The sequence below is a fragment of the Nomascus leucogenys genome, chromosome 10 (assembly GCF_006542625.1).
Source record: "Nomascus leucogenys isolate Asia chromosome 10, Asia_NLE_v1, whole genome shotgun sequence".
Lineage (NCBI taxonomy): Eukaryota > Metazoa > Chordata > Mammalia > Primates > Hylobatidae > Nomascus > Nomascus leucogenys.
The window spans coordinates 57053487-57064330 of NC_044390.1; the positions used below are offsets into that span (position 1 = coordinate 57053487).

General features: G+C 50.3%; 1 protein-coding gene across 1 annotated transcript; it reads right to left on the reverse strand.

The window, feature by feature from the left end:
* Nucleotides 1-124: 124 nt before the first annotated feature.
* Nucleotides 125-3620, reverse strand: RLN3 (relaxin 3). Its single transcript, XM_030821866.1, has 2 exons — nucleotides 3359-3620; nucleotides 125-969 (listed from the first exon to the last, which is right to left on the reverse strand). Exons 1-2 carry the CDS (start codon nucleotides 3618-3620, stop codon nucleotides 731-733), a joined length of 501 nt encoding a protein of 166 aa, XP_030677726.1. The 3' UTR covers nucleotides 125-730.
* Nucleotides 3621-10844: the final 7224 nt, after the last annotated feature.

A 10844-nucleotide genomic window follows, 5' to 3' on the forward strand; every position in this document is an offset into this window, starting at 1 on the left:
GGAGTGGGGAGGCTGCCTGGGCGTCTGGGGGTGGGGGCCTCCAAGTGGGGGTACCGCGTACTGCGCATCCCTGAAACCTGTCCTACGCCCAACAACCATATACACACACACACACACTCTCTGCCAAAGTCTTGGAATTTTTATTGTTGGAGTTTGGGAAGATTCTAATGTGCCCCGAGCTCTCCTAGGGGGGCCACCTTCCACCTGCTCTGGGGTCCATAGCCTTGGAACTCTGGCAGGGGAGTTGGAGGGAGAGGGGATGGAAAGCAGGGAAAAGGAAGCGTGCGTGCAAAGGCTGGACTGAGACAGAGGCTTAATTTTAGCTGGCCAGGGGACAACGGCCACAGTGTGGACTGGGAAGGGGGCAGTGGTCTCTGTGTGGCCAGTCTAGGTAGAGTAAGGACCCGGTTGTGGCAGTGGAGTGTGTAGGCCAGGCAAATGCATGGTTAGGGCTGGGGAGACGTCAGGGGTCAGGATCGGGGTCCTCACTTGACCACGCAGGGGCACAGCTTGCTCAGGGGCCAGGGTCTTGATAGGCTGGTCAAAGGGCAGGGTTGGATAGGTGGTGTTGGGGGACTGTGCCTGAGCCCACAGTGCCTGGCCTCTGTGACTTGCAGATGAATGAATGAATGTGTGAGGCTCGAAAGACAGGTGCCCAGCCAGACACTAGTTGAGTGGATGGCAGGACTGGGACATTGGTCCTGGCGCCCACGGCTGCCCAGCCCTCAAACTAGCAAAGGCTACTGATTTCACTTTTGCTACACCCCCACTTGCAGCAGCTGCTGGAAAGGCCAGCCAGGACATCTCGGCTGCCCCGAAGAGCTCCAGGGGTTCCTTGCCAGCTGGGTCGTCCTCTGTAAAAGGCCTGGGCTGACTTGGTCAGGGCCAGCCATTCGCTGGACCCCATGGCCTCATCCAGCTCGCCTGCCAGACTGTCTCCATCAGCATCTGCATCCTGGAAGGTATCTCCTGCAAAAGATGAACAGAGTTAGTGCTCAGGGCTCAGCTGCTGCTGCACCCACAGTCCTGGCTCCTGGCTGGTCTAGCTCTGATCTTGTGACAACAGTCATAGACATAGTTCAGAGTTTTGATTCCACTCAAATTCTGGCTCTGCCAGAGTAGGTGGGGTTACAGGTGTCTGCCACCAGGCCTGGCTGATTTTTGCATTTTTAGTAGAGACGGGGTTCACCATGTTGGCCAGGCTGGTCTCAAACTCCTGACCTCAAGTGATGTGCCCACCTCAGCCACCCAAAGTGCTGGGATTACAGGCGTGAGCCACCACACCCAGCCTTGTCATTTATTTTCCCTTACTCTTTATTAATTGAGGACCTGGTACATTTGGGAGCTGGGCCGACTGAGCATGAATCCAGCCTCTCCAAGCTGTAATCGTGAGCAAGTAAATTTATTTGTTGGAGCCTCAATGTTCTTTTCTGAAAAGTGGAAAAAAATAATTACTCCAGCCTTCTCAAGTTTTATAAGGAGTAGAGGAGTTAATATTCATTAAAAAAAACCTTAGAACAATGTCTGGAACATGATGAGCACTCAAAAATAATTATTGAGTCCAGGCATGGTGGCTCACACCTGTAATCCCAGCACTTCCGGGGGCACATGCTGGAGGATCACTAGAACCAGGAGTTCAAGAACAGCCTGGACAACACAGCACTACCCTGTCTCTACAAATAATAAAAAGTTAGACCTGGTGGCACAAGCCTGTAGTCCCAGCTACTCAGGAGGCTGAGGCAGGAGACTTGCTTGAGCCCAAGAGGATGAGGCTGCAGTGAGCTGTGATCACACCACTGCACTCCAGTCTGGGCAACAGAGCAAGACCCTGTCTCAAAAATAATAATAATAATAATAATAATAATTTATTGATCACTTACTGTGTGTCAAACAACGTTTTAAGTGCTTTAGCAGGTTAACTTTATTCTTCTCAGCGACAACCAGTTGAGGTGGGTGCACTTATCACCCGTATTTTCCAGAGGAGACCACTGAGGCAGGACTCAGTAAAGAATTTGCATGGCTGGGCGCAGTGGCTCATGCCTGTAATCCCAGCACTTTGGGAGGCTGAGGTGGGTGGATCACCTGAGGTCAGGAGTTTGAGAACAGCCTGGCCAACATGGTGAAACTCTGTCTCTACTAAAAATAAAAAGATTAGCGGGGTATGGTGCCACACACCTGTAATCCCAGCTACTTGGGAGGCTGAGGCACGAGAATCACCTGAACCCAGGAGATGGAGGTTGTAGTGAGCTGAGATTGCACCACTGCACTCCAGCCTGGGCAATAGAATGAGACTCTGTCTCAAAAAAAAAAAAAAAAAAAAAAAGATTAGCACACGAACACACAACTATTACATTGTAGAGCTACTATCTGAATCTAAGTGGTGTGTCTTCTAGGTCCACACTCATACCTATCCTCCTTCTCACCATCATGAACATCTATTTGCCAGACCCCTGCCCCTCATGAAGCTAGGTCTTCTGTTTCCTCCAGCTGTCCTGATAGATCCCAGACTGTGCCACTGCCCTGCTTAGACTCTGCCCTAATCTGTTTTGACTTAATCATACCACTTAATCCCGCAAGATTCAGGAACTGCGTCTCCCATTTGAAGATAAAGACACTCAGAGACTCTAATCTCAGCACTTAGGGAGGCCAAGACAGGAGGATCACTTGAGCCCAGGAGTTAGAGACCAGCCTAGGCAACATAGTGAGACCCCTGTTTCTACAAAAAAAAATTTTTTTTAAACTAGCCAGGCGTGGTTTCAGGTGCCTGTGGTCTCAGCCACTCTGGAGGCTGAAGCGGGAGGATTGTTTGAGCCTGGGAGGTCGAGGCTGCAATGAGCAGTGATTGGGCCACTGCATTCAAGCCTGGGCAATGGAGTGAGACCAAATCTCAAAAAAAAAGACACTCAGAGATGGGAGGAAAAACCGACTTGCTGGGGAGAGGTCATGCATTAGGTGACAAAATCCAGCTATGTGTATACCACACCCTTCACATTACCTGCTGGAAAGGGTTGGAAAACACTTCGGTGTTGTCTTTGTGAATGGCGCACTTCCCACCCCCCGTCTCTGAAACAAACAAGCAGCAGCTTTGCTTTGCACAGGGCACATAGCAGGTGCTCAGAAAAGAGTAAACTGTCCTCGGACTTCCAGCCCCCATGGATGGCTTGCAACCCCCTATTCCAGCTCTGCAGCTCTGCTAACTCCTGAGCCCTTGTTTCAAGGCTGGGCAGGTGTCCCTGGCTGAATGTGGCAGGACAGAGACCCTCCTACTCCAGCAACCTCTTCTCATCTCTGTCCTTAGCTCCTGGGACCCATCCAGCCACCCATTCCCCTCCTACATCCACTCTTTCCTCAGCCTCACCCATAGCCTCGTGGGCCAGGATATCCGATCGTCTCCACCGGGAGCCCCCGCAGGTGAAGATGACCGCTCGGATGAATTCTCGGCCGCAAAGCTTGACTCCATAAGGCGCTGCCCGGGCCTCTGTCCCCGGCCACAGCTCCCTGGTCAGCACCCACACTGCCAGGAGCAGCAGCAGCCTGTACCTGGCCATGCTGGACAGAGACGCTTCAGACAGGAGAGTGGGCCAGTGTCTCCGCTGCCTCTTGGCCCCCGATTTATACATCGTGGCTCCCCCACACTCTGCCTGAAGAAAGCTGAGTGCCTCTCTTATCTTCTCCAGCAGAGGGGAGACAGGCACGGCCCCCCCAACCCGACCTTTCCCATGTCCCCAACGAAGTGATAACCTTTCGCTAGGGACAGGGTGACGTGGCCCAGCTTATTGTCATCATCATTGACAGAGAGGCGAGAAGGTTTCCATCCTGCAGAGACCAGAAACTCATAATCCCAAAAGGCGGGGCAAGATGACACAACCAGACCCCCACAACGGCAGGGTCCTGGACCTCTTCGAAGATCATAATAACAGTGAACGCCCATGCAGTATGTGCTACGGGGCCAGGCGCACTACTGTAAGCATTCTATTGTTTGTTTGTTTATTTATTTATTTATTGAGATGGAGTCTCGCTCTGTCACCCAGGCTAGAGTACAGTCCCAATGGCACAATCTTGGCTCACTGCAACCTCCACCTCCCAGATTCAAGAAATTCTCCTGCCTCAGCCTCCCAAATAGTTGGGATTACAGGCGCCCACCACCACACCTGGCTAATTTTTCTATTTTCAGTAGATACGGGGTTTCACCATTTTGGCCAGGCTGCTCTCGAACTCTTGGCCTCAGGTGATCAGCCCGTCTCAGCCTCCCAAAGTGCTGGGATTACAGATGTGAGGCACAGCGTTCGGCTGCTCAAAGCATTTTATATCTCTGTAATGTATTTAATTCTCCCAACAACCCAGGGTAATGGTTCTCAAATGTGAGTGAGCTTCAGACTCTTTGGGTGGGCTTGTTACAACAGAAATCAGGCCAGGCACGGTGGCTTACACCTGTAATCCCAGCACTTTGGGAGGCCGCGGCGGGCGGATTACCTGAGGTCAGGAGTTCGAGACCAGCCTGGCCAACATGGTGAAACCCTGTCTCTACTAAAAATACAAAAAATTAGCCAAGTGTGGTGGCTCATGTCTGTAGCCCCAGCTTCTCGGGAGGCTGAGGCAGGAGAATTGCTTGAATCTGGGAGGTGGAGGTTGCAGTGAGCTGAGATGGCGCCACTGCACTTCAGCCTGGGTGACAGAGTGAGATTCTGTCTCAAAAACAAACAAACAAAACACATATCTTTGTGTCCTACCTGCAGAGCTCCTGACTCAACAGGTATGGAACATATCTAAGAATATGCATTTCCAACCAGTTCCCAGGTGACACTGATCCTGCTAGTTCAGAAACCAGACTTTTTTTTTTTCTTTTTTTTTCGGAGACAGGGTCTGGCTCTGTTGTCCAGACTGGATTGTAGTGGTGGCAACATGGCTCACTGCAGCCTCGAACTCCCGGGTTCAAGTGATCCTCCTGCCTCAGCCTCCTGAGTAGCTGGGACTACAAGTGTGTACCACCATGCTCGGCTAATTTTTGTATTTTTTGTAGAGATGAGATCTCACTATGTTGCCCAGGCTGGTCTCAAACTCTTGGGCTCAGGGGACCCACCTGCCTCAGACTCTCAAAGTGCCGGGATTGGCCGGACACAGTAGTTCACACCTGTAATCCCAGCACTTTGGGAGGTTGAGGCGGCTGGATCACCTGAGGTCAGGAGTTTGAGACCAGCCTGGCCAACATGATGAAACCGTGTCTCTACTAAAAATATAAAAATTAGCCGGGCATGGTGGCGGGTGCCTGTAATCCCAGCTACTCAGAAGGCTGAGGCAAGAGGATCGCTTGAACCCAGGAGGCAGAGGTTGCAGTGAGCCAAGATTCTGTCATTGCAATCCAGCCTGGGCCACCACGGCCAGCCCAGAAACCACACTTTCTTTTTTTTTTCCTTGAGGTGGAGTCTCGCACTGTAGCCCAGGCTGGAGTGTAGTGGCATGATCTCGGCTCACTGCAAGCTCCCCACTTCCTGGGTTCACGCCATTCTCCTGCCTCAGCCTCCCAAGTAGCTGGGACTACAGGCGCCCACCACCACGCCTGGCTAATTTTTTGTATTTTTAGTAGAGACGGGGTTTCACTGTGTTAGCCAGGATGGTCTCAATCTCCTGACCTCGTGTTCTGCCCACCTCGACCTCCCAAAGTGCTGGGATTACAGGCGTGAGCCACTGCGCCCGGCGGAAACCATACTTTTAAGAGCATGGGGTTATGAATTCAGGACTAAGATAATTCCCATATTGCAAATGAGGAAACGGAGACACAGAAGGGTGTCCTGAGGCAGCAGATCCCAACGTTTTTGACACCAGAAACCGGTTTCGTGGAAGACAATTTTTCCATGAATAGAGTGTCAAGGGGATGGTTTTGGGATGATTCAAGCATATCACTATTTTTTTTTTTTTTTTTTTTTTGAGACAGAGTCTTGCTCTGTCACCAGGCTGGAGTGCAATAGCTCAATCTCGGCTCACTGCAACTTCTGCCTCCGAGGTTCAAGCGATTCTTCTGCCTCAGCCTCCTGAGTAGCTGGGACTACAGGCACATGCCACCACACCCAGCTAATTTTTGTATTTTTAGTAGAGACAAGGTTTCACCATGTTGGCCAGGTTGGTCTCGATCTCTTGGCCTCGTGATCTGCCCGCCTCGGCCTCCCAAAGTGCTGGGACTACAGGCGTGAGCCACCGCGCCTGACCAACTGCATCACATTTATTGTGCACTTTATTTCTATTATTATTATACTGTAATTGTATATTGAAATAATCATACGACTCAGCATAATGTAAAATTAGTGGCAGTGCCAGGCACAGTGGCTCATGCCTGTAATCCTAGAACTTTGGGCAGCTGAGGCGGGTGAATCACTTGAGGTCAGGAGTTCGAGACCAGCCTGGCCAACATGGTCAAACCCCATCTCTACTAATAGTACAAAAATTAGCTGGGCATGGTGGCACATGCCTGTAATCCCAGTTACTCAGGAGTCTGAGGCAGGAGAATCACTTGAACCCAGGAGGCAGAGTCTGCAGTGAGCTGAGATTGAGCCACTGTGCACCAGCGTGGGCGACAGAGTGAGACCTTGTCTCAAAAAATAATAATAAGCATCATAATAAAATGAAAATATATATATTGAGAGGCTGGGAATGGTGGCTCACGCCTGTAATTCCAGAACTTTGGGTGGCCAAGGCAGGAGGATTGCTTGAGCCCAAGAGTTCCAGACCAGCCTGGGCAACATGGTGAAACCCCACCTCTACAAATAATGTAAAAATTAGCCGGGTGTGGTGGCACACGTCTGTGATCCCAGCTACTCAGGAGGCTGAGGTGGGAGGATCACTTTTGCCTAAGCGTTCAAAGCTGCCATGAGCTGAGATTGCATCACTGCACTCCAGCCTGTACAACGGAGCAAAACCTTCTCTCAAAAAAAAAAAAAAAAAAGGCCGGGCGCGGTGGCTCACGCTTGTAATCCCAGCACTTTGGGAGGCCGAGGCAGGCGGATCACGAGGTCAGGAGATCGAGACCACGGTGAAACCCCGTCTCTACTAAAAAATACAAAAAATTAGCCAGGCGTGGTGGCAGGCGCCTGTAGTCCCAGCTACTCGGAGAGGCTGAGGCAGGAGAATAGCGTGAACCCGCGAGGCGGAGCTTGCAGTGAGCCGAGATTGTGCCACTGCACTCCAGCCTGGGCGACAGAGCAAGACTCCATCTCAAAAAAAAAAAAAAAAATTGAGGCCGGGAATGGTGGCTCATGCCTGTAATTCCAGCACTTTGGGAGGCTGAGGAGGACAGATCACTTGAGGTCAAGAGTTTGAGACCAGCCTGGCCAACACGGTGAAACCCCGTCTCTACTAAAAATACAAAAATTTGCTGGGCATGGTGGTAGATGCCTGTAATCCCAGCTACTCGGGAGGCTGAGGCAGGAGAATCTCTTGAACTTGGGAGGCGGAGGACGCAGTGAGTGGAGATCACGCCATTGCACTCCAGCCTGGGCAACAAGAACGAAAATCTGTCTCAAAAAAAAAAAAAGAGAGAGATAAGATCCATATAAAATAAAACTAACCAGGCCAGGCACGGTGGCTCACGTCTGTAATCCCAGCACTTTGGGAGGCCACGGCGGGTGGATCACTTGAGTTCAGGAGTTTGAGACCAGCCTGTCCACCGTGGTGTAAAACCCAGTCTCTAACAAAAATACAAAAATTAGCCAGGCGTGGCAACACATGACTGCAGTCCCAGCTACTTTAGAAGCTGAGGCAGAATTGCTTGAAGCCGGGAAGCGGAGGTTGCAGTGAACTGATATTGTGCCACTGTACTCCAGCCTGGGTGATAGAGACTCTGTTTCCAAAAATTAATAAAATAAAATAAACAATTTTAATACTATATACACACAATGTTCATAGCAGCATTATTCACAAGAGCCAAAAGGTGGAAGCAACCCAAATGTCCACCCACAGACGAAAAAAACACAACATGTTCCATCCGTACAATGGAACATTATTGAGACATAAAAAGGAAGGAGGCCGGGCACTGTGGCTCACACCTGTAATCCCAGCACTTTGGGAGGCAGAAGCGGGGGGATCACTTGAGTCCAGGAGTTCCAGACCAGTCTGGCCAACACGGTGAAACCCCATCTCTACCAAAAAATACACAAATTAGCCAGGCTTGGTGGCGCATGCCTGTAGTCCCAGCTACTCTGGAGGCTGAGGCACGAGAATTGCTTGAACTCAGGAGGCAGATGTTGCAATGACCTGAGATTGCACCACTGAACTTCAGCCTGGAAGACAAAACAAGACTCTGCCTCAAAAAATAAATAAATAAATAAATAAATAAATAAATAAATAAATAAATAAAAGGAGGAAGCACTGCTCCATACCGTGATGTGGAAGAACCTCGAAAACATAATGCTGAGTGAGAGAAGCCAGACATAAAAGGCTACATAGTGCATGACTCTACTTATATGAAATGCCCAGAACAGGCAAATCCAGAGATAAACAGTACATTACTGGTTGCCAGGGGCTGGGGAGATGGGGCATGGAGAGCCACAGCTTACTGGGTATGGATCTTCTTAGCAGTGATGAAAATGTTTTGGCACTAGAGATGGTGGTTGCACAACACTGTGAATGTACTAAATGCTATTGAATTGTGCAATTTAACGTGGTTAATTCTATGTTATGTCAATTTCTTTTCTTTTTTTTTTTTTCAAGATGGCCTCTCACTTTGTCACCCAGGCTGGAGTGCAGTGGTACATTCTATCTCAGCTTACCACAACCTCTGCCTCCCAGGTTCAAGTGATGCTCCTGCCTCAGCTTCCCGAGTAGCTGGCATTACAGGCATCTGCTACCATGCCTGGCTAATTTTTGCATTTTTAGTAGAGATGGTGTTTCACCATATTGGCCAGGCTGGTCTCGAACTCCTGACCACAAGCGATCGGCCTGCCTCAGCCTCCCAAAGTGCTGGGATTACAAATGTGAACCACTGCGCCAGGTCTTTTCTTTCTTTTTTTTTTTTTTTGAGACAGAGTCTCGCTCTGTCGCCCAGGCTGGAGTGCAGTGGCGCGATCTCGGCTCACTGCAAGCTCCGCCTCCCGGGTTCACGCCATTCTCCTGCCTCAGCCTCCCGAGTAGCTGGGACTACAGGCGCCCACCACCACGCCCGGCTAATTTTTTTGTATTTTTAGTAGAGACGGGGTTTCACCATGTTAGCCAGGATGGTCTCGATCCCCTGACCTCGTGATCCGCTCGCCTCGGCCTCCCAAAGTGCTGGGATGACAGGCTTGAGCCACCGCGCCCGGCCAGGTCTTTTCTTTTTTAAAGAGATGAGGCCTGACTGTGTTGCCTAGGCTGATCTGGAACTCCTGAGCTCCAGTGATCCTCCCCCTTTGGCCTCCCAAAGTGCTGGGACTACAGGCATGAGCCACCAGGCACAGCTATGTTAATGTCAATTTCACCTCGACTTTAAAGCACAGCAAAAACAAGGGCTCTGGTAAGGGGGGCAAGCTTGGCTTCAAATTCCACCTCTGCTTCTTTCCTGCTGTGTGACCTTGGCCAAGTCACTTAACCTCTCTGTGCCTTGGTTTCCTCACTTGCAAAATGGGAAAGATTTAATGAGTGAGTCAAATTTTTACAACAATCTCTGGCATGAAGTAAGTGCTGTTTAAATGTTATTTCTACTGGACACATTCCCTTTGGATTAGAACTTCATCTCTTTGTCCTTTTCTCTGTCACAAACTCCTGGCCCCAGTTGCCTGCTGTGGATGTCACAGGCCAAGGGCAACATTCCAGAGGCAGAGGTCACCTCTGATTGTTCTGCTTCTAAAGGGCTGATGACTAATACTCTCTTCCCTTCTGCCTCTTCTCCAGGAACCTCCTGTAGGGAGGTACCCTTCTGCCCTTTTCTCCTGCGCCCCCAGTGCCTGGCCTGGGGACTGGGGAAGAACAAGCATTCAGGAAATATCTGCTGCCTGCCTGCCTGACTTAACTGATGGGCCTCAAACCAGAAGCCTCGTTTCTCTTTTCTTTACTTTTTTTTTTGACACAGAGTCTCACTCTGTCGCTCAGACTGGAGTGCAATGGAGTGATCTCGGCTCACTGCAGCCTCTGTCTCCAGGGTTCATGTTGGCCAAGCTGGCCTCGAACTCTTGACCTCAAGTGATCTGCCCACCTCAGCCTCCCAAAGTGTTGGTGTGAGCCACTGCACCCAGCCCAGAAGCGTCTTTTGTGTCTCACATAGAATCAGAGTTTTGGGCCCAACATAGCTAGGTTCAAATCTCTGTTCCTGTGTGTCCTTGGGCAAGACCCTATACCTCTCTGAGTTCATTGTGAAGATGGAGATGTTAAGTATACCTGCTTCATGAGGCTCTTGGGGACTTTGGTGAAATTCTATAGAGTCCTAAGGATTCTGCACAGCACTCGTCGGTGTAGTGTGTAAATGGTGATCTGCAGAAATCTATGTCCACATCCTAAACCCTGGGATCTATAAATGTGATCTTACTAGAAAAAAGTCTTTGAAGCCAAGCGCGGTGGCTCATGCCTGTAATCCCAGCACACTGGGAGGCCAAGGAGGGCGGATCACCTGGGGCCAGGAGTTCGAGACCAGCCTGGCCAACATGGTGAAACCTGTCTCTACTAAAAATACAAAAGATTAGTTGGGTGTGGTGGTGGGCGCCTGTAATCCCAGCTAGTCAGGAGGCTGAGATGGGAGGATTGCTTGAGCCCAGAAGGTCATGGCTGCAGTGAACCATGATTGTGTCACCCAGCCTGGGTGACAGAGATCCTATCTTAAAACAAAACAAACGAAACATTAGCCAGGTGAGGTGATGTGCACCTGTATTCCCAGCTACTTAGAAGGC

What these genes read in the sequence shown, in the direction of transcription:
- RLN3 (XM_030821866.1), bottom strand. Translation starts at nt 3,620, where the DNA reads ATGTATAAATCGGGGGCCAAGAGGCAGCGGAGACACTGGCCCACTCTC. An exon ending in CCTGGCCCACGAGGCTATGG is followed by an intron (nt 970 to 3,358) that starts GTGAGGCTGAGG and finishes CATCTTTTGCAG; the next exon opens with GAGATACCTTCCAGGATGCA.